Below are 21,939 nucleotides of genomic sequence, written 5' to 3'. Positions count from 1 at the left end.
GTCAGGTTTGCTAGGCCAACATCAAGATGTGAGCCGGGCTGGAATCACTTCAACCCATCTGGTAAAGAATTCAGTCCTTCCTTCTTCCAGCTCAGGGCAGCTGCTGGCATTCCTTGGCTTGTGGCCACTTCAGTCCACTCTCTGCCTTTAGCGACACGAGACCATCTTCTCCTCAGTCTGAAATCTCCCTCTGCCTCTCTCCTATATGGATACTAGTGATGTCATTAGGGCCGACCTAGATAATTCAGGACAATCACCCACATTTAGAGCCTTAACTTAATCACATTTGCAAAATCTTTAATCTAAAAAGTAAGATTTACAGATTTGAGGGATTAGAGTGAAGATAGGATTGGACAGGATTGAGGCTATTATTTATCTTAACGACAGCTAATGCCAGCATTTACCACTTTAAAGTTTGGAAACAGCACTTGCATTTAGTGCCCTTTACCCCTTTGACTTTTTAAATTTATTATCTGAAGTACCAGAAGGTGTTCTAATTGTTGTTTCAATCATTAAGTAACGTTTACAGAACTCATGGTAAACAAAATAGTCTATTTTATATAGTAAAAATTCCTCTTGTTATCATTTCTTTTCTTTTTGAAGAATATCCTTGAGCCAACCATTAAGGGCAGGTCTACAACCTACTCTTAATTTGCAACAACAAATTATTTGCCTGAGAAATTTTTATTTTTTTTTTAATTTTCTTTATTTCTGATGGATAGGGTCACTGAAGATAGAATTTGTAGCTGACAGTTCTTCTTTCTGGCCTCCGTGATCCCAAATGGGAAAATCACTGTCGTTGAAGTAGTTGTTTCTATGTAGGTAACATTATTTTTCTTTTTTTTCTGTCTTTAGTTTTTAAAAGTTGGATTAGATGTGTCTTGGAATGGACTTGTTTGGTTTTATTTTTGAGAGCTTAACCTAGATTTTTTTGGTTTATAAATTCATGTGTTTTGCCAAATTTGGGGAGTTATCAGCATTGTTAAGAAAATAATTTTAGGGCCGGGCGCGGTGGCTCAAGCCTGTAATCCCAGCACTTTGAGAGGCCAAGGCAGGTGGATCACAAGGTCAAGAGATCGAGACCATCCTGGTCAACTTGGTGAAACCCCGTCTCTACTAAAAAATATACAAAAAATTAGCTGGGCATGGTGGCGTGTGCCTGTAATCCCAGCTACTCAGGAGGCTGAGGCAGGAGAATTGCCTGAACCCAGGAGGCGGAGGTTGCTGTGAGCCGAGATCATGTCATTGCACTCCAGCCTGGGTAACTCCGTCTCAAAAAAAAAAAGAAAATAATTTTAACACCATTATCTAGCTTGTCTCCTTCTGGCATTGTAATGATAAAAAATGGTGGATCCTATTTTTATTGTGCTTGTTTTTGTTGTGTTGTGTGTGTGTGTGTGTGTGTGTGTGTGTGTGTCCCCCATAGGCCTCTGAAGCTTTGTTTCTTTTCCATTTTTTAGTCTATTTTCTCTCTGTTGTTCAATGTAGGAGAATTTCATTGATCTGAAGTTCACTGATTCTATTATTGCTCTTTCAATTTTAATATTAAGCAAATACAGCAATTTTTATTTTTCTATTACTCTATTTTTAGTTCCTAATTGCCTGTTAGTACATTTTTATAACTTATTTCTTTGCTGAGATTTGTCATTTTTTTCATTTGTTTTCAGATGATTTGTTAAATAACTGAAACAATTTTTGGTGGTCTGGCTTTAAAATCCTTGTCACATGGCTCCAACCTCTGATTCATTTCAGTTGTGGTCACTTGATTGCCTTTCATTATTCAAGCCATGATTTCCTTGGCCCTTGGTGTGATGATTGTGTCCCAGATCTTTTGTCTGTCATGTTGGGTAATTCTAGCTACTGTTTACATCTTTTATCACATGGGTGAAAAAGCAGTGGTGATTTTTGCCATAGAAATTAATGGCATTTATGCCATTGAAAGTAATAGGAAAAACCGCAATTGCTTCTGCGACCGCCTACTAATTTAGCAAGCAAGCGCCTTGTTTAGGCTTGACACGTGGGCCTCAGCCTGTTCTGTGGGCTGGGAAAGAGGTTCCAATGGTGGTTTGATTATTGGAGACTTTAAGGTTTTACTTTGATCTGCTCGGAGGATTTAGTGCCCAGAGAGGTTTCACTGCTCTCTGCTGGTGCTAGCTGAGGGAACAGAAGTTTTTCCCAGGCTTGGGGTACATAGGATGGGGTGGGCTGGGAGAGACGCTGGTGAGGGGATGGGGGGGTTAGAGGGACCCCTTTCTCAGTGCCCCCTGGGGAGGAGACTCTCAGTCTCAGACCTGCAGGGACAAAGAGCCTTGCAGGGTGAGATCACTTACGTAGCTGCATCCCTCTTGGAGGTTCTGCCTTAGATATCTTTCGTTCGACAAGGCAGCCCTGGGCCCACAAGGAGTGTGAAGCCTTCTCAGCCTGTTTGTTGTTGGTATGGCTGTTAGGTCCATTCCCTTTGCTGCGGTGCCATTCGTCTGGTAGTCAGATGGGTCCCAGTTGCATCTGGAGAAGGAATGGGCTTGCTGGGGTCCTTCTGTTGCCTGGTCAGGGATAGAAAACAGCAGGTCTGAGTGGCCTTCTGTTTGTGGGAGCCCACAAGTCACCCCATGCTCTGCTGTTTCTCAGGTCCTGGGTCCCAAGCCAGCTTGTCTTTCTCCTGTCGCTTTTTAGCAGTGTCTTCTGGTAGCTTCTTGTGCCATTATCAGGCCTGATTCTTGTCTTTTACATGGAAGGTGATGGAAAAAAGGATCTTCATGTCATGAGAACTGGCAGTCCATATATTTTTAAATAGTGTGGGCTGCACTCAGTAAAGAAAATCTGTAAAGTACCATCACTTTCGGCTTTAGTCAACTTGTATTTTCCCCTTTGATCTGCAAGATCAAGAGGTTTGGATTAGATTTTTTTGATGCAGTTCCACACATGAACACTTTATAATTCTGATAATATTTAGTGAATTTAAAATAATGATTGCAAATAATTGATGTAACTCACGTCCTCTTGTGTGCCACCTGGCTGTAATGGATTTTAGCACAGTAAATGAAGAGTGCCATACTTGAATGAGATGTGTGCATGAGTCAAAGAAAACGAAATCTAAAGCTTCTTCTAATTTCATCACGCCCCTGGGGAAATGATATCTCCAGTATATGTATGAATTACCTTCAATTTTAACATTCTATTTAATAATAGGATTATTTATCCAATGAAAGTACTCTCTAGACTTATTTTTTAGTCAGTTTGACTTACAAATCAGATTCCCGGTTCTTTCCACCTGCCCTGGCCCTCTGCAGCCATACACATCCTGTAAATAAACGTGGAATCAGTGACTGTCCTGTCCCAGGAGCCCGGCTAGGTGCTGGGTAGGTGGAGAACCTGTAACTCACTTTACTTGCTCTGGGTACCTGCTCAATACTGTATCTGAAAATACATGATAGACCTGAGTGCAAATATCACCTTCCAGAGCTTTAACTCCTTCTGGCTTGGCTTGTTGAACAACTGAGTTGACTTATAACTCTGTGCTGGCTGCTTTGCATCTGCCAACTTGTACCAGAGATTTTTATCAGTGTCTTCTGATAAACTCATTAATGGTATTTCACTCCATCCTCCAGAGGAATGACTCCGCCCAGGTAGCCAGGTTCCTGAACAGATAGTACGGTGTCTTCACTTATCCTTATTAATCTCCAGCTCACCCTGTATTCATTTAGTTAAGGCAAGTCAATTAAATCATCCAGTTAAATAACTCTGTGTTTTCTCCGCATCGCAAATGATTTAAGCCATTCATGCGCATTAAAGAAGCATAAAAACTACAAGGTAATTCAGCTTCAGGCAAGTTTTTATCTTAGGGTAGGCCTTACTTTTCCACTGCCCAGTTTACAATTGTAATAAGTATTTTAAAGGTTTAGCACACCCTCTTTTATTCTTTTTTGAGTGCCTGCCTAGGAAATTGAGGCATCTCATATTTCAGGTGCTACTTTGCATCATTGTTGTGTTTTGATGGCTTTGTGACACTTGCAGAATTTTTCTTCAGGTATGAACAAATTTTATGTGATACAAAGTAAAATAGAACTTTTTGTGTGTACAGATCTGTGACTGTAAATACATGCATAGATTTGTGTAACCACCAGCAAAATCAGAAAATGAAATAGTTTCTTCACTTCAAAATACTGTAGTATCCCTTTGTAGTGATACATACTCCCTCACCTTAAACCCTGAACTACTTATTCACTCTTTTTGTTTTTTTTTTTTTTTTTTTTTTTTGAGGTGGAGTCTCGCTCTGTTGCCCAGGCTGGAGTACAGTGGCACAATCTCGGCTCACTGTAACCTCCACTTCTCAGGTTCAAGTGATTCCCTTGCCTCAGCCTGCTGAGTAGCTGCGGTAACAGGTGCCTAACACCAAACCCAACTAATTTTCATATTTTTAGTAGAGATGGAGTTTCGCCATGTTGGCCAGGCCTGTCTCAAACTCCTGATCTCACGTAATCTGCCCTCCTTGGCCTCAAAAAAGTCCTGGGATTACAGGTGTGAGCCATTGCACCTGGCTGATTATTTATTCTGGTAGTTTTTGTCATTTTGAGAATGTCACACTAACGGATGTATGCTCTGTGTAACCTTTGAGGTTCCAAGTGAAATAGCCGAGTGGTACAGCCATTCTGGAAAATAGGTTGGTAGTTTGATATGGGGGTGAACATACATCAATCACATGACCCAGAAATCCCACTCCTAGGTATTTACCGTAGAAAAATAAAATTTACTTCACATGAATGTTTATAGTACTCTATAAACATATATGTATAATAAATGCAATGTAGATCAATTTATATTTTCATTTATTGATTTATTTTAAAAATGTGTATGTTATGTGCTAGACACTAGGGATAAAGTGGCCAAGGGACAAAAAGTTGCACCCAGAGAGCTCAGAATTTGGAATAAGGTAGATATTGAAGTAGGTATCTGTGAAACTGAGTTTTGTGAAGGATTCTACAGTGACCGAGAGGAAAGAAGTCCTAATCTGGCCTCAAGAGGCTAAGAAATGCCCAGTGAGAATCCTCAGAATCTTCACAGATTCTTAGCTGTTGTTCAGGAAGAACTGACATTGTGTCCATGAATTCCAAGGTTTGCCACAGCCCTGGGAACTGAGAAATGTCATCGGTTTGGGGAATGGGGAAAATAAATGTGTTTGGGGGCCGAACATGCCTGGGAGATGGGAGAATTTCACACGGCAGAGTATAGGGGTGAAAAGGCAGGTGGCTGCAATATTATGGCTTATTTCTCCAAAAGAAAATTACATTTTCTTCTATCACAAATAGATCAAATTATTTAACATTTCATTAGGATAGCTTTATTTTTAAGTTTAAATCAGAACAATATGTACTCTAGAGACCCTAGGGAAATGGAGCTGTGTTAAAGAAAGCAAGACTAACTATGTAACTATCTCTTAGGATGAATATTAAAGGGCAGCAGGTTCCTGCTTACATCATCGACAGGTCTTTGGAAACTGACTTCCAGTAAAACTCTGTGCAATAAAACCAGTTTCCCCATAGGCTAATTGATATAAACAAGAGTTAAGTTCACAAAAAAACATCACCAGACTTCTACATGAAGACCAAAACACTCCTTATATTAATCATTTAAATAAATATGACCTATACACACTTGTAAGAAAGATTACTGAAAACAAGTAAGATTACTGTTTATCCAATTATTGGCGGATGGATAAATGACAGTGGTAGGGGTGGAGGTTGGTTACATCAAGGGATAAATGTTTGTTTGTGAAGAGAACATTGTCAGGAATGCCTTCTCCCCCAACAAAGGTCAGAACTATTCACACATGTGACGGCTCCCTGTGCACTTTCCTATTGCCGTGTTTATTGTCCTGCATGAATATGATTATCATATACTTGACAGATTTGTATTTGACGGCAGTTTATATTGATTTATTCATTCATTCATTCCTTTACCAACCAGCTTATTAGCTAGTGCTAACAAACCTCACATGCATAGCTCTGGGATGTGGGAGAAAAGCTGGGAGCAAACCCAAGCAGACATGGGGAACATGCCAACCCCATTGATATGGTTTGGCTCTGTGTCCCCACTCAAATCTCATCTGGAATTGTAATCCCTGTAATCCCCATTGTTGAGGGAGGAAGCTGGTGGGAGGTGATTAGGTCATGGGGATGGTTTCCTCCATGCTGTTTTCATGATGATGAAGGGTTTTCACAAGAGCTGATGGTTTCATATGTGTTTAACAGTTCCTCCTTCACATTCTCTCACCTGCTGCCGTGTAAGATGTGTCTTGCTCCCCTTTCACCCTCTACCATGATTGTAAGTTTCCTGAGGCCTCTCCAGTCATGTGAAACTATGAGTTAATTAAACCGCCTTTCTTTATAAATTACCCAGTCTCTCAGTCTCGAATAATATCTTTAAAGCAGTGTGAGAGTAGACAGATACACCCACACAGACACCACCCCTGCTGGGAAACCATCTTCGTCATCAACGTTATCATGAAATGACCTTGAACAAAATGATTTTATTTGAGCTCTGCTGCATTTGATCAAAGCCAGCAACTATTTTATTTTTCAGGTAGAAATTATTATTTTGAAAAATCCTCTTTCAAACAAATAAGCAGTTGCAAAGGGTAGTAACAATATTGCCTGCTTCTTTGTTTTAAAGAAATCATTGCTCAGTGCTAGCAAGCTAAAATAGTTACGAAACCTGAAAGAAGAACAAAGTTCTAAATAATTGTAAAATAATTTATTAAAATTTAAAAATAAATAGAAAAAATGTTTTTACTGTATATGATTTTTGTAATTAGTTATTTTAATTAGTTTTAAAATAACCATAATAAGCTGTAATTATGTTTCTTCTCATAAATATAACTGTCACATAGCAGGCTTAAAATAAATTCTAAAATGAGTAATAAACACAAATCTGATTTGACATTTGATTGAATGAACTTTGTGTGGAATATGGCAGTAGCTTACTGACTGTTTCATGTGAATTAACAAAGTAACGTAACATTAAACTAAAGCAAAGTTCAGTACAGAACTTAAGAAATATATCCACTTAGAGGTATGTCTAAAGTAGCTGAATAGGCAGTGTAAGACTTTTCAATGTATAAGAATTTTCTACATGACAATTTAGTTTTTAGTAAGTTAAAATTAAGTTGAATGTCTAGGGGAGATGAAACGCAGAATCAGGCAACAGAGTTAGGAGCCTATCTCACTGTGCGGGGCGGGGGGGGGCGGGGTGAGATCATCAATATTCAAACCAGAGGGTGGAAATGGGGAGAAAACGAGTGCAGGAAACATCAAAGAAGTACAAGGAGATGAATGAACTCCCCTAACACTTACCACTGGTGGCTGATGGCTGGTGACATGCAAAGAGTGAAAAAAAAAAACTTGGGAGATTACGAGAGGCAGGTATTTTATATTTTGACTTCCTTACATGTTTTTTCCCTTGTGAATACAGTTATCTGCTGAGAATAAAAAAGGAAAAATAGAAGGGCTGGGACTGGGCTTGAGAAAAATGGTGATGACTTAAGGGCAATAACACACAGAAGTAGGAAAAATAAACTGATTGTAATTCAGGGGAAAAAATGTGGCACCAAGCGACTAATTTGAGTCTAGAAATCATACATATGTATCAGTATAAGTCAGCAAGTTCTTCATCAGCTTTCTTGTGCACACATACAGGAAGATGGAGAGTGGATGGTTGCATTGATCTCGAGTTGAGGTTTTGTCAGAGATGGGTCCTATAGGTAGTGGACTTTAACACAGTTAAGGGGCTGGAAAGACAGAATAGCAGAGTCCTAATCCTGTTGTCCAGGCTGGGTAAAAAATGACCAAATCCTTAGTAGATGTCCCCAAGAATTGGGAAAGTGTGTTTCAGAAAGTGCAAGCTTAAGACAGTTAAAAGATACTGCAGCATGGTCAGAAAGGTCTGACCGGTGATTTCATACCTTGCACCTTGATGTCATACCTTGCAGTGGAGTGTAGAGAGGCGAGTTACTGGGTTAAAAGAGTCAAGGAACCACGAGTCACTTTACAAGAATTGTCAGACTGCCCACAGGAAGCAGTGACAATAAGCCAGGGGTAACCGAGGGGAGAGGACGATGATGGACAGCAGTAGAGTCACATTGCAGGTGGCATGAGTCTCAGAGTCAAAGGGGTGTAACGAGAGAAGAGAGTGGAAGTGGTGAACACAGATCGGAAGGGCGCCGACATCACCTCTAGGCCCACAGGGAGGAAGGAAAACACTCTCGTCCACTCATTTTGCATGTGAGCCAGGTGCCACGTGTATATTACCATGTAGGAAAAAACTAACAGCTATGCACACATTCTTCCTTAACTGTGTAATATTAAAATGGTACATTTTTTCCTCCTCCTCTTTCTACCCCCAGCCATGAATTTGACTTAAGATACATAGTTTTCCTTTATATATTCACTAACCTTAGGGAATAGTGAAAGGAAGGAAGGAGAGAGAGAAAGGAAGGAAGGGAGGAGAGAGAGAAAGAGAAATAAAAGAAAAGGAAAGAGAGAAAGACAGTAAGGAAGGGAGGGAGGGAGGAAGGGGAAGGTAGGAAAAGGAAGGAAGGAAGGAAGGAAAAGATAGGAAAAGGAAGGAAAGGAAGGAAGGAGAGGGTAGGAAAAGAAAGGAGAAGTTAGGAAAAAGGAAAAGGGAAGCTGGGGGAGGTAGGAAAAGGAAGGAAGGAGGGAAGGAGGGAAAGAAAGTGAGGGAGGGAGGGAGGGAAGGAAGGTAGGTAGGTAACAAACGATATGCAGAAAGCCCTGCAACCAATACTTAGAGAATATAATTTGTTATAATTGCATGGGTACCCATACCCAAATTGACCATACTTAAATCAAAACTGCTTATTTCTGACAAGGACTGGTCTCTATACCACAATACGTAATATAAAAATAGTTCTCAATAATTAAAAGGAGAGAGACTGCTCATGAAAGAAGAGGTAAAAATGGCAAACAAGTGAGACTATGCTTTACATCATTAGCACTCAGTTAAATGCACGTAGCCATGGCGGTTTTCAAGCATAAAAAATATGCTGACGGCACCAAATGCCTGTTGAGAATCCAGAGAATCCGGGGTGCTCAGACATGGCTGGCAGGAATGTACAGTCTGTGGAATAATTTGGTAGTTTCTTTAAACACTAAGCATGATCATACAGTGCAGCCATTGCACTCTTGGGCTTTATCTCAGATAAGTGAAGATTTACGTTTACACAAAAACCTGCACACACATGTTCATAGCAGCTTCAGGTGTCATCGATAAAACCTAGTATTGGGCCAAATACGCTTAACCAGGTTAAACAAGCTGTGATATATCCACAGCATGACATATTACCTAGCAATAAAAGGGAGCAAACGAGACCATGCATGGTGGCTCACGCCTGTAATCCCAGCACTTTGGGAGGCTGAGATGGGGTGATCACCCGAGGTCAGGAATTCCAGACCAGCCTGGCCAACATAACATAACCCCATCTCTACTAAAAATACAAAAAAATTAGCCGGACATGGTGGCAGACACCTGTAATCCCAGCTATTTGGGAGGCTGAGGCAGGAGAATCACTTGAACCCAGGAAGTGGAGGTTGCAGTGAGCCAAGATCACACCATTTCTCTCCACCCTGAGTGACGAGCGAAACTCCACCTCAAAAAAAAAAAAAAAAAAAAAAAGGAAAAACAAGGAGCAAACCATTGGTATAAACAAAAACTGAGCTAAATCTTCCAGGAATTAAGCTAAGTGAATAAAGTAGAATCCCAAGTTGTTAAAGTGGTTGCCAGGGGTTAGGAACAGTGAAGCGGGTATAGCAAGGGGGCCTCAGTGTGATTTTAAGGGCACAGCACCAGAGGATTTGGAGGGAATGGAGCTGCCATGCATTCACTATGGTGATGAATTCAGGAGCTGAGACGTGTGACGTGTTTGTACAGAGCTACATACACACATGTGCATACAAAATACAAATCAAACAGGGAAAGTTTGAACAGGACTGGTAGATTGTACCAATCTCAATGTCCTGGCTGTTACAGTTTTGAAAGATGTCATAATTGGGGGACGCTGGGTAAAGAATACATGTGATCTCTTATATTATTCTGTACTACCTACTTTATGTGTATCTACAATCATCTCAAAAATTTCAGGAATTTATAAATATGAATCATCCCTTACTTGCCCTTATACACAATATAAATTCTATGTAGAATCGAAGTAAATGAAACACTACTACAAACAATAATATAAATACATTTCACCAACATAATTTTGAACCAAATATTATATGTAGTATAATTTCATTTATAAAAGGCTTTAAAAAATATAAAACTGATGGTTTGGCGGGTGGAAGGAGAGGGCGGTGACTGGAGAAGGTACAAGACGGCGCTGGGGAGCTGGTCATTCTGTAAGAGTTGATCTGTGTGGTGGTTCACTTTGTACAAATTCATAGAGATGGAGACATTCATGATCTGTGCACTTTTTGGCTTGTTGCTCTTCAATAAATGTATGTATAAGGAAGAAAGAAATATCTCTCTTCAAACAAGGCAACAAAGAAACAAAAAAGAACAGTCTTGCCAACAAAGACACATCTTCAAAAAGAAATACATATTTAGTGACTGCACATCATTCACAGAAATACTTTCCTCTTTTCGATTTGTGTGTACCGTCGCATGGGTTACTTCCCACGTAATGACGGTTGTTAATCTTCCATTGGAGGATCCGATACTCTGCTGCCTAAGCTGAGAATGTTGGGTTGATAGGCGGATGATCCGATTGATGGGCAAATCACGTGTTCATGTTCCTCAAACTACTCTGCTGAAAGCCGAGCTTCTTATTTGATTAGGGACATTTGTTTTGGTTGAATTGATTTTTTCTTATACTTTTTCTATTTCAACATGCTTTTCTGTCAGCATGTTGAGTTCAGTCAATGGATTTAGTGTTTCTTTTCACTGGCTGACAGCAGCCCCTATGTGACTGTTTTGTTAATACACAATGAATGCTTCACTGAAACTCACATTTGGTGTGACCCAGACATTAATATGCAGGCGGAGTGTTCAGTAAACACTGCCAAATCTATTTCAGCTATGCATGCTATTCTTTTCAAAACTCTCGTAATGTATAATTAACTGTAATATATTTTAAAAGGAGAGATAAAGTTGCATATTAGTTCTAGACTAGAAAAATCAAAGCATTTTGTGAATGAACCCGGACAGTTTCTTGTGGTAGAGATATTTCTCTTTGGTGGCATGGTATTGCACAGCTCTGCAACCGTAGAGCACATCTCTCATCACTTCAGATGACCAGTGGTCCCGTATTTTTTTCCAGGACTGTCCCAGTTTAAACACTGTCATTTCTACACCTAGGGAAGTCCCTCTGTTCCAGGAAAATGGGATGGCTGGTTGCCCTAAGTTGATTTTTTAAAAGAAAATATAGAGATTGGCAGTCATAGAATAATTTCTGTAAAGCATCATTGATCGCGATGTTTGAATATTAATATAATGGACAAGAGGTTTTATAGTCTTTGAAAGAGGGTCTTGCTCTCTGAATGTGTAGGGTTTGGTTGTTTAAAGCAGCAAGACCCTCCTTTGGGGTGGAAGTCAATATACTTGTTGCCTTACATATGGGCTTTGACATTTCTCTTCTGTGCAGGCTCACGGGATCCAGTGTTCCTGACCTCATCGTGAGCATGAGCAACCAGATGTGGCTACATCTGCAGTCGGACGATAGCATTGGCTCTCCTGGGTTTAAAGCTGTTTACCAAGGTATGACAAGGACTTGCTTAACAGGTTTTAAAGCTAGCATTCCACGAGGCCAGAGACCATTCTGTATGGGTTAGGTATGAGTGAAATCAACAAGTCAGGTCAATGCTGATAAATAGGAATCATGTTAGTAACTTCCTTACAGTCTACAGTTTTCCCTTTGTGAATGAGAATGTTTAGCTTCTGAAAGCTTGACTTACCATGTTATGTGCTCTGATTATGTTGAAATAGGGAATGAGATGAAGTATGAGGTGTGAACTAGGAGACGTGGGCATGTGTGTGGGTCTTTCGACCGTATCATATTCTGTTATTTCTCAAAACCTTTTTTTATGTTACGGAAGATTTTAAAGTGTGAGCAAACATAGAAAAGACACTATAGTGAACCTGAGAAGACTTGCAATCAGGGAATTTTATGAGCCAAATTCAAATATTTGAAGTGAATGCTCTGTGCCTGTTGTTTTTGTGCTAGTTTACCACTCTACACATTACAGAAAACTAATAGCAATGCAAACAATTTCTGAACCATTGAAATGCAAATGAATTTCCTGTGAGAGATGGAATTGATTATTGTCCTGCAGATATTGATTACTTTTAAACCTATTAGGAAGTTTATTTCAGTATTTCTGATTGGCTATATATTTGTGGTCTTTGGATTCTCCTTTGAAATAGATTTTAAAATATCCTGTTGGTTCCTTCATTAGTAACTGAGTTTCTTAAAATAATTGAAATGATAGATGTGTATGTGTATAGGTAAAAATGAGACTATCTGGAGCTGTTAGAATTGTATTTTACTTTTTGAACTTGAGTAAATAGTATGTTCTTATTTTCCAAGTGGGATACTGTAGGAATAGTTTTAGGAGTTGAAAAATAACGCAAGAAGTTATTACCCATGAAATCAATGAGGGAGATGATCAAAAATCATTCACCAATTCTAAAACAAAAAGCATGGTAGAGGATATTGTCATGAGTCCACGTGAGTGAACACGTAACAGCAGGTCTGCTGTCTCTTACCATGTTAATAAAGGGTCACGATGCTAAAGAAGCCTGTGGTGAGTGGGCCCACCTGGGAGTATCCTCATCTACAAAGTATAAAATAGGTCCCTCGTTGCTGACACATGTGGTGTGGTGGGGCCTTAATGATCCTTTTTAATAAGAAATACAACAAAAATTCATATTCCATTCAAAAATTAAAACTAGAATGCAGAGGTAACTGCTGAATACTTCCTGACATGTGAATTTTCAGACCTGACCTTTAATCGAACTTTTATGTGACTGTATAGTCATTCAGGAAAGCACAGTGGAGACAGAATATTTTCCACCTGGCCTGCATTTGCTACTGCCTTTGGTAGACTCTAAAATCATCAGTGAAATACCAGACACTTCCCAACAAGACAAATTGCAGTACATTGATTTCAGCAGGTTTGTGATACACATCATCAGGTTTATGGTACCAGGAAAAGGAGAGGGGCCTCATGCCCAAACTGTGCGTCCTGGACGATGAAGAGACATAAATAGTCCCGTTAAAAGGTAAATATTCTTCTGTGTATCGTATTTCACTGTGAATGACCGCACCACATTAATTATAATTACATTTACCCTAATCAGTGCTCTGTTAATAGTCTCAGTAGCCACCCATGAGATGTCATAAAAATGTGAATGGCCGTCAGTCCTTGAGAGATTGCCAATTCAGTGTCATGTATTTGACAAAACAGTCCAAAGGTAAAAATGTAATTAAAGCCAGGTAACTAATGTAATAACATTTGAGGATTTAAAAAATTAAGAGATTATAACAACAGAAGACATTCTTTTTTTTTTTTTTTTTTTTTTGAGATGGAGTTTCGCTCTTGTTACCCAGGCTGGAGTGCAATGGCGCGATCTCAGCTCACCGCAACCTCTGCCTCCTGGGTTCAGGCAATTCTCCTGCCTCAGCCTCCCGAGTAGCTGGGATTACAGGCACGCGCCACCGTGCCCAGCTAATTTTTTGTATTTTTAGTAGAGACAGGGTTTCACCATGTTGACCGGGATGGTCTCAATCTCTCGACCTCGTGATCCACCCGCCTCGGCCTCCCAAAGTGCTGGGATTACAGGCGTGAGCCACCGCGCCCGGCCAACAGAAGACATTCTAACAGTGGGTATTTCCAGAGTACTATGTTAAGCTAACAACTGAAGACCAAGTGCGAGTCACTTATGAAGGTGACCTTTATGCGTATACATAATTTTATATTATTTGACTCAAAGCATAGTTGTTCATAAATTATCAGAAAACAGGCCAGGCGTGGTGGCTCATGTCTCTAATCACGGCACTTTGGGAGGCCAAGGCGAGTGGATCACTTGAGGTCAGGAGTTCCAGACCAGCCTGGCCAACATGGTGAACCCCCATCTCTACTTAAAATACAAAAAAAAAAAAAAGAAAAAAATATAGCTCTTTGTGGTGGGTGAGTACCTTTAGTCCTAGCTACTCAGGAGGCTGAGGCGGAAGAATTGCTTAAACCCGCGAGTTGCAGGTTGCGGTGAGCCAAGATCAAGCCACTGCACTCCAGCCTGGGCAACAGACTGAGACTCCATCTCAAAACAAAAAAAAGAAAAATATTACATTAACAGAAAATGTATACAGTGTATATTTACATAACATTAAATGTTCTGTATTTTGATGTTGCCTGATTTTCACATCTCGTGTTAGAGACACAGGCTCTGAAGCTGCTCCCCCGAATACTGGTTCTACTGCTCAGTAACTGAACCTTAGTGTAAGTTATTTAAACCTTTTGTGTATCAGGCTTATCATTAAAAAAGTTATAGTAATCACAGCGGCTTCATAATTTTATTGGAAAATCAACTGAGATAAAACATGGAAGGCTCATGACACATACAGTAAGAACTCGAGAAATTCTAGCTCTTGTTTCCATATGCGTTTTTCATTTTAATTTTGAGATTTTTCTACAAACATGACGTTTTCATCATATAAATAATAGTGTGCACAGTAAGACATGTAAACCCAACTGAGGGGTGTTTAGATGAATTTTAAGGACTCCTCCTCTCCAGCTTCTTACTGAGCCAGTTAACATCCTGGGAGGAGCAGCTCTCCACGTTTTCTCATGTGTCTCCCTGGAAATATTCAATGAGTGTCCACTCATCCCTGGAGTCACAGTTCCTCAGACTACAAACCCTAGGCAAACTGCTGGGCAAGAAATGTCACATCATCTTATTTTAACATCATCTTGAGTATCTGAGACTCCATCCTAACAAAGTAGCTATCAGTTTAACCTTACTCATTATCGAAGGCCACCCATGTCACCCCTTACTGACCTACCTGCCCCAACCTTGCCAAGATATTAAGAATAACCTGAGGTTTGTAACTAGTGTAAAATATTTTGGGGGCCTCAAATCTTTGAATCACATTTCTTACCCTAAGATGTTCATGATCTCTGCTACACTGGGCACTGTTGTCTCTTAGAAAAACTCCCTGGAGGATGCTCTCCTGGCACCCCCACCAACCCCGCAGGCACATAGTAATGATGAGGAAGCTGCCTCAGGATGCGAGGATGGGAAGGACCTGGGTGTACTCCACCCACTGTGGCCTCCATCATCCTGGGCTTGTAGTCTTGGGCATATCTGAGATTTCTCTGTTTGCCGTCTCTAACTCCTCAAAGACAATCCTCTCTCCTCCATCTCCTCAAGATACCTGGGGGGTTTACTCAATTAATGTACCCTTTTAGAGGAGTTTGTCATGAAGCAGGTAGGGTGGAGAAGTGAAAACCAGCACCTGGGCGTCTCTTGAAAATTACAGTGAGTGGAGAGCAGGCAGGGAAGAACTCAGAGACTGAAAACCAGCAGTGGTCCACGCTGGTGAGGCCCCGGCCGCAAACACAGAACACAGTGCACAGACACAAATGCTCTTGCTAGACTTCAGTTGGCAAGTGTATGTGATACAGTGTGTCTTGTACATATTCTGTAATATATGAGCACATGCATGCATAGGAGCATATGCACGTATCTTTATTATACACATGCAGAACGGGAGAGAGAGTGCATTTGATAATTTGTCCTAAGCAAATTATGGGGGGAAAAAATGCAAAGTTTAAAAAACAAAGAGAGTTCTTGAAGGAGATTCTGTTAGTTGTTAGTGACAGGAGAGAGGTGAGCTTTGTTTAAAGCCATTTTACAAATGAAAATACTGAATTTAAAATAATCTGTTCAAAAGTCCAAATGCTAAGAAGCCAGATGTAAATAATTTATGGTAGAGCCATATAAGGCAACACTGACCATACATAAACAAACTCTATATGGCTAATATGTATTTTCAAAATAAACTTTACATATATAATTTACATATACATTTGCTGTATATGTAGAGTCTACCTATGTATGATTTATATACTTATAAATCATTGATAGATTTATAAATCATATTTATAATAAATAGGTAGAATCCAGGTAACTATTAAGTCACAGAATAATTTGTAAGAAAAGATAACGTAAGCCCAGGGCATAGTTTCTCCACTTTATATTTGAAAATAAAATATATATCTTATATCATAGCAACTGATTGTTAGTCACCAGAAAATAAGGAAAAAAACACTATTCTCAATTCAAAGTTGGGTTCCCTGGTAACCACGGTGGCTTCTAGCCACGAGGAATGTTAGCAAGAAGCAAACTTGATCCCTGGATGTCTTTACCAGCAGTTAAACGCTTGCTATTGCAATGCCCCCACGCTTTTACAGCTTCTGTCTATAGTAAGGTGAATTTACTCTGAACCATTTTTCTGTTACGAAAAGAAGATTCAGTTCAACTTCATCACACAAGTTGATGAACTGCATCTCCACAAATCATGTTTCATGTAATTTGCCATAGCTATTTAAATTTTAGCAGGGGGTAAATTAAAGGAAATGTTCCCTGTGATATGCTGCTGTGTAGTGAAAACAAGACCTATTTTGGGCTAATACTAAGAATTATTCCAGTACAATTATTTGAGTCCAGCATCACCATTTGACCCAAGAAACTGAGGTGTCTCCTCAGGCCGAGGATCAGCTGATAAGAAAGTAGAGATTAGCGTGGATATCTCAGCCTATAGCCCTGGGTCTGTGGTATCTCAGCCTATAGCCCTGGGTCTGTGGTATCTCAGCCTATAGCCCTGGGTCTGTGGTATCTCAGCCTATAGCCCTGGGTCTGTGGTATCTCAGCCTATAGCCCTGGGTCTGTGGTATCTCAGCCTATAGCCCTGGGTCTGTGGTATCTCAGCCTATAGCCCTGGGTCTGTGGTATCTCAGCCTATAGCCCTGGGTCTGTGGTATCTCAGCCTATAGCCCTGGGTCTGTGCTCCTAGGATGATTGGGAAAGTGAGACTGTGTGTTGCACTCAATACAGGAATGTAGGATGTGGTTCAAAATGCAGCATCTTTATCATTCTTGGCAGATGGAGCTTCTGAGACAGCATTGATGTTATGTCATCTTGGAGGTGCTTCTCGTCTTGTGTGGTTGGACTGGCTTGATTACCCAGCCCAGTCTCACCTGTATTCAATGGGTGAGCAATTATCCACACTGAAAAGGGTCCAGGTGCAGTGACGGCACACGGTGTGGTACCTGAACCAAGGACAGCTCACTGGTCCATGCAGAAATTGAGCTCATGCCCCTGTCTTCGTGAGCATGAAGCCAATATGCTACTCAAAGTCAGGCAGGACAGTACCTGCTACAATAGGAGAGTGACTTCTAAAACCCTAAAGAGAAGAGGAAGCAGCAGGAAGTAGCTTCAAATAACCTTCTGTTTGCATGTTGTGGGAATTCCCAGGTGACCATCACAAAGCATTTATAATGTGTACCTCCTTTTTTTTTTTTTTTTTACAACAAATACAGTCTTATGTCTAAGGTGGATTTAACATTTTTTTCCAAGGGCTTGTCTTAAATCTGTGACAAATTACCATTTTTCTTGGAAGCATAGTCTGAGTTGATGACTTGTGTAGGGAGAGGTTTTGGGAGTGGGCTTGAATGCTTACAATCATCTGTAAGGCAGAGAAGGAAGTGAGGTTGGGTGGAGGGAGAAGTTGAAGCATGCCCAGTCATGACAGGTGCACAGTTAGTTCATTCGGGCCGCTCTAACAGAATGCACAGATAGAGTGGCTTAGAGACAAGGGAATATTTTTCTCACAGTTCTGGGAAATCCTCAGTCAAGGCAGCAACAGATTCGGTGTCTGGTGAGGGCTATTTTCTGGTTGATAGATGGCGTCCTCTCACTGTATCCTCACGTGGTAGACAGGGCAAGGCCACAAGCCTCAGTGTCCTTCACAAGGGCACTAATTCTGTTCACAAGACTCCACCTCATCATGTCATCACCCTGTAAAGCCTGGCCTATCAGAAAACCATCAAATTTGGGGTTAGGTTTCAACGTAGGAATTTGGAGGGACACAAACATTCACACTATAGCAGGTGCCTTAGATCAGAGGTCCCCAGCCTTTTGCCACCAGGGGCTGGTTTTAAGGAAGACAGTTTTTCCAAAGACTGGGAGAGGTGATGATTTCAGGGTGACTGAAATGCATTACGTTTACTGTGCACTTTATTATTACATAGTAATGTGTAAATCTGCGTACATCTCTCTGTAATGTAGAATCAGGGAGTCCTGAGCTTGTTTTCCTGCAACTAGATGGTCCCATGTGGGGGTGATGGGAGACAGTGACAGATGATCAGGCATCAGATTCTCATAAAGAGCATGCAGTCTAGATCCCTTGCAAGTGCGGTTCACAGCAGGGCTCATGCTCCTAAGAGAATCTGATGTTGCTGCTGATCTGACTGGCAGCAGAGCTCAGGTGGTAATGCCCCCTTGCCGGCCCCTCACCTCCTGCTGTGCAGCCCAGTTCTTAACAGACCACGGACCAGTATCAGTCCAGAGGGACCAGAACACGCCTGGGGGTGATTCCTAAAGAGAAAAGTATATGGGTTCCCAGCAGCTAGGGGTGAGGCTTGGGCTCTGAAGACAAGCACCTGAGTGGTACCCGTGGGACCAAATACAGCCCAGCACTCACACTGTTCAGTCCTCTCCTTATGGAAGCAGCCTATCCAGGATTCTGGCTGGCCTCGTTTCCTAGGATCACGTGCTGTACACACTCACTGCCGCCCTCCTGTCCAGCCCATATGAGGCTCTGCCTCTTGGCTGGGCTAGGTGGCTGCTGGGGCAGGGCGATGCAGTCCTGAGTCCTCACTGGACCTCGGTCTCTGCTCACACTGCCCTGCTCAGGTGTGCCTTCTGGGTTTGTCTGTGTTCTATCACATGTAAGAGAGTCCCCATGGATAGGTGGTCCCACTCACCTGTATTTTCTCAATGGGGACAGTGGCCCCAGCTTTTTCTACTATTACACATAAGAGAGTCCCCATGGATAGGTGACCCCACTCACCTATATTTTCTCAATGGGGACAGTGGCCCCAACTTTTTCTACTATCACACATAAGAGAGTCCCCATGGATAGGTGACCCCACTCACCTGTATTTTCTCAATGGGGACAGTGGCACCAGCTTTTTCTCTTAATTAGGGCCAGTCTCCCTGCAAGGACAATGGCTCCTTCCCTTGCTGGCGAGGCCTTGGGCCCGAGGATCTTGAAGGCCACAAGCATAGCTTACAGTTTCACAGGTCCTTCCTCTTCCTGCTGGTGGAGACAGCTCTCCTCTGAGAAGCAAGTGCTCTAGAGCCACACAGCCTAAAGCTGAGAGACTGGGGAGCAGAGATCGCAGTCAGCTCCTGCAGTGGTGGTGAGACAGCTACTCCTGCTTCCCTTCCTTATTCCTGGCCCCGTGTATGCCAGCCTCTGGTGACTGACACAGCATTATGGCCATGGACATAGGATGAAGGCCACATCCTGAGGACAGCAGCCCATCCTTCCCACCATCCTCTCCAAGCTGGCTTCTCAGCCATGCTTCCAGAAGCGCATTCCTTCATTCTGTCCAGCCAAAGCCTTCTGGACTTCGCAGTCTGTGGCAGCAAGGCGGGGTCTCGGGGTCGGCAGCCCTTTCATCTTCTTTGCTCTAAATCGAGGCCTTTGTTTGAGCACTTCACTGAGAAGTGTGCAGCTATGAGCCCACTCTGGCAGAATGACCGGGGCCACGTTCGCTGGTGGAACCTGAGTCTACAGTGAGCCCTGTGCAGGGGAGAGTGTCCTGCCATGTGAACTCGTGTGCTGTAAATGTGAATTTCCTTTCAGTGGGCCTTCCTGTGGACTGCCATGTGAACTCGTGTGCTGTAAATGTGAATTTCCTTTCAGTGGGCCTTCCTGTGGACTGCCATGTGAACTCGTGTGCTGTAAATGTGAATTTCCTTTCAGTGGGCCTTCCTGTGGACTGCCATGTGAACTCGTGTGCTGTAAACGTGAATTTCCTTTCAGTGGGCCTTCCTGTGGACTGCCATGTGAACTCGTGTGCTGTAAACGTGAATTTCCTTTCAGTGGGCCTTCCTGTGGACTGCCATGTGAACTCGTGTGCTGTAAACGTGAATTTCCTTTCAGTGGGCCTCCCTGTGGACTGCCATGTGAACTCGTGTGCTGTAAATGTGAATTTCCTTTCAGTGGGCCTCCGGTTGACTGCCATGTGAACTCGTGTGCTGTAAATGTGAATTTCCTTTCAGTGGGCCTCCCTGTGGACTGCCATGTGAACTCGTGTGCTGTAAATGTGAATTTCCTTTCAGTGGGCCTTCCTGTGGACTGCCATGTGAACTCGTGTGCTGTAAATGTGAATTTCCTTTCAGTGGGCCTTCCTGTGGACTGCCATGTGAACTCGTGTGCTGTAAATGTGAATTTCCTTTCAGTGGGCCTTCCTGTGGACTGCCATGTGAACTCGTGTGCTGTAAATGTGAATTTCCTTTCAGTGGGCCTTCCTGTGGACTGCCATGTGAACTCGTGTGCTGTAAACGTGAATTTCCTTTCAGTGGGCCTTCCTGTGGACTGCCATGTGAACTCGTGTGCTGTAAACGTGAATTTCCTTTCAGTGGGCCTTCCTGTGGACTGCCATGTGAACTCGTGTGCTGTAAACGTGAATTTCCTTTCAGTGGGCCTCCCTGTGGACTGCCATGTGAACTCGTGTGCTGTAAATGTGAATTTCCTTTCAGTGGGCCTCCGGTTGACTGCCATGTGAACTCGTGTGCTGTAAATGTGAATTTCCTTTCAGTGGGCCTCCCTGTGGACTGCCATGTGAACTCGTGTGCTGTAAATGTGAATTTCCTTTCAGTGGGCCTTCCTGTGGACTGCCATGTGAACTCGTGTGCTGTAAATGTGAATTTCCTTTCAGTGGGCCTTCCTGTGGACTGCCATGTGAACTCGTGTGCTGTAAATGTGAATTTCCTTTCAGTGGGCCTTCCTGTGGACTGCCATGTGAACTCGTGTGCTGTAAATGTGAATTTCCTTTCAGTGGGCCTTCCTGTGGACTGCCATGCAGTTTAATACACTAAAGAACAAACTTACTGTTACTGCCCTGCAAATCCCTTGAAACCAAACTAGCTCTTCTGTCCTTGGGACCAGAAGCCGACGTATCTGCCTTTATGGGGCTTAGCTCTTTGCTTCTAGAACAAGCTTCCTGACCTGCGACTCACACTGCAGCGCCGTTGTCTAGGAGCCGGGGAAGATAATTTCCTTCTATTCTTTGAGGACAACAGATTTGTAATTGTTGTTTTTGTCTTGTTTCTTCTCAGCGACATTGGTGGTGGATGATCCTGTTCTCTTTTTCTTCATGAATTTCTGTCCGTTCCATCTAGTAAATTTCCTTCTGTCCCATGCATCCTTTATGTCTCTTTCTCTTACCTGTAGGCGGCTTCCGCAGTGTCTCCTCCAGGTGGCCGCTGTAGTGGCCAAAACTTCATAGATCCCTTTACTAACCTCTTCTATTTCGCCCACACATGGGGGCCAGTCAGAATTACTGTCTTTAAGGAATGAAAATGGAGAGTGTTCCTACACTGTTTCACATCAGTTAGAGCCTTCCCAGGGTCCACAGAATATTCTGTAAACTGGTTACCAAATTCCATCTTCATCTGTCTCCACTGCCCACATACATTTCATGTTGGTCCCAGGTGAATTCCAGATCCTCCAGTCATCCTCTTTTCCCCTTTTTCCTTTGCATATGTATCTCCTCAACAAGAATCATTTTTCTATGGACTTAACATGTAGATCATTTGCTGATCTTCCCATCTCACCTCAGAGTGATGGGAACAAGC

The 21,939-nt window shown here is 42.1% G+C and overlaps 1 protein-coding gene across 4 annotated transcripts in view; it reads left to right on the top strand.

Moving 5' to 3' along the window:
• CSMD1 (CUB and Sushi multiple domains 1) overlaps nt 1–21,939 on the top strand; it is a 2,142,320-nt gene that overhangs the window by 1,580,576 nt on the left and 539,805 nt on the right. For all 4 annotated transcript variants that reach the window (XM_035269622.3, XM_017963591.4, XM_008979004.5 and 1 more), the window contains one exon: nt 11,654–11,766. In XM_035269622.3, the coding sequence (XP_035125513.3) occupies nt 11,654–11,766 (113 nt within the window). The remainder of the gene's footprint in view (nt 1–11,653; nt 11,767–21,939) is intronic.

The sequence above is a fragment of the Callithrix jacchus genome, chromosome 13 (assembly GCF_049354715.1).
Source record: "Callithrix jacchus isolate 240 chromosome 13, calJac240_pri, whole genome shotgun sequence".
NCBI classification, from domain to species: domain Eukaryota; kingdom Metazoa; phylum Chordata; class Mammalia; order Primates; family Cebidae; genus Callithrix; species Callithrix jacchus.
Note: the sequence above shows the minus strand (reverse complement) of the source record. Positions and strands in the feature narration are given on the sequence as shown.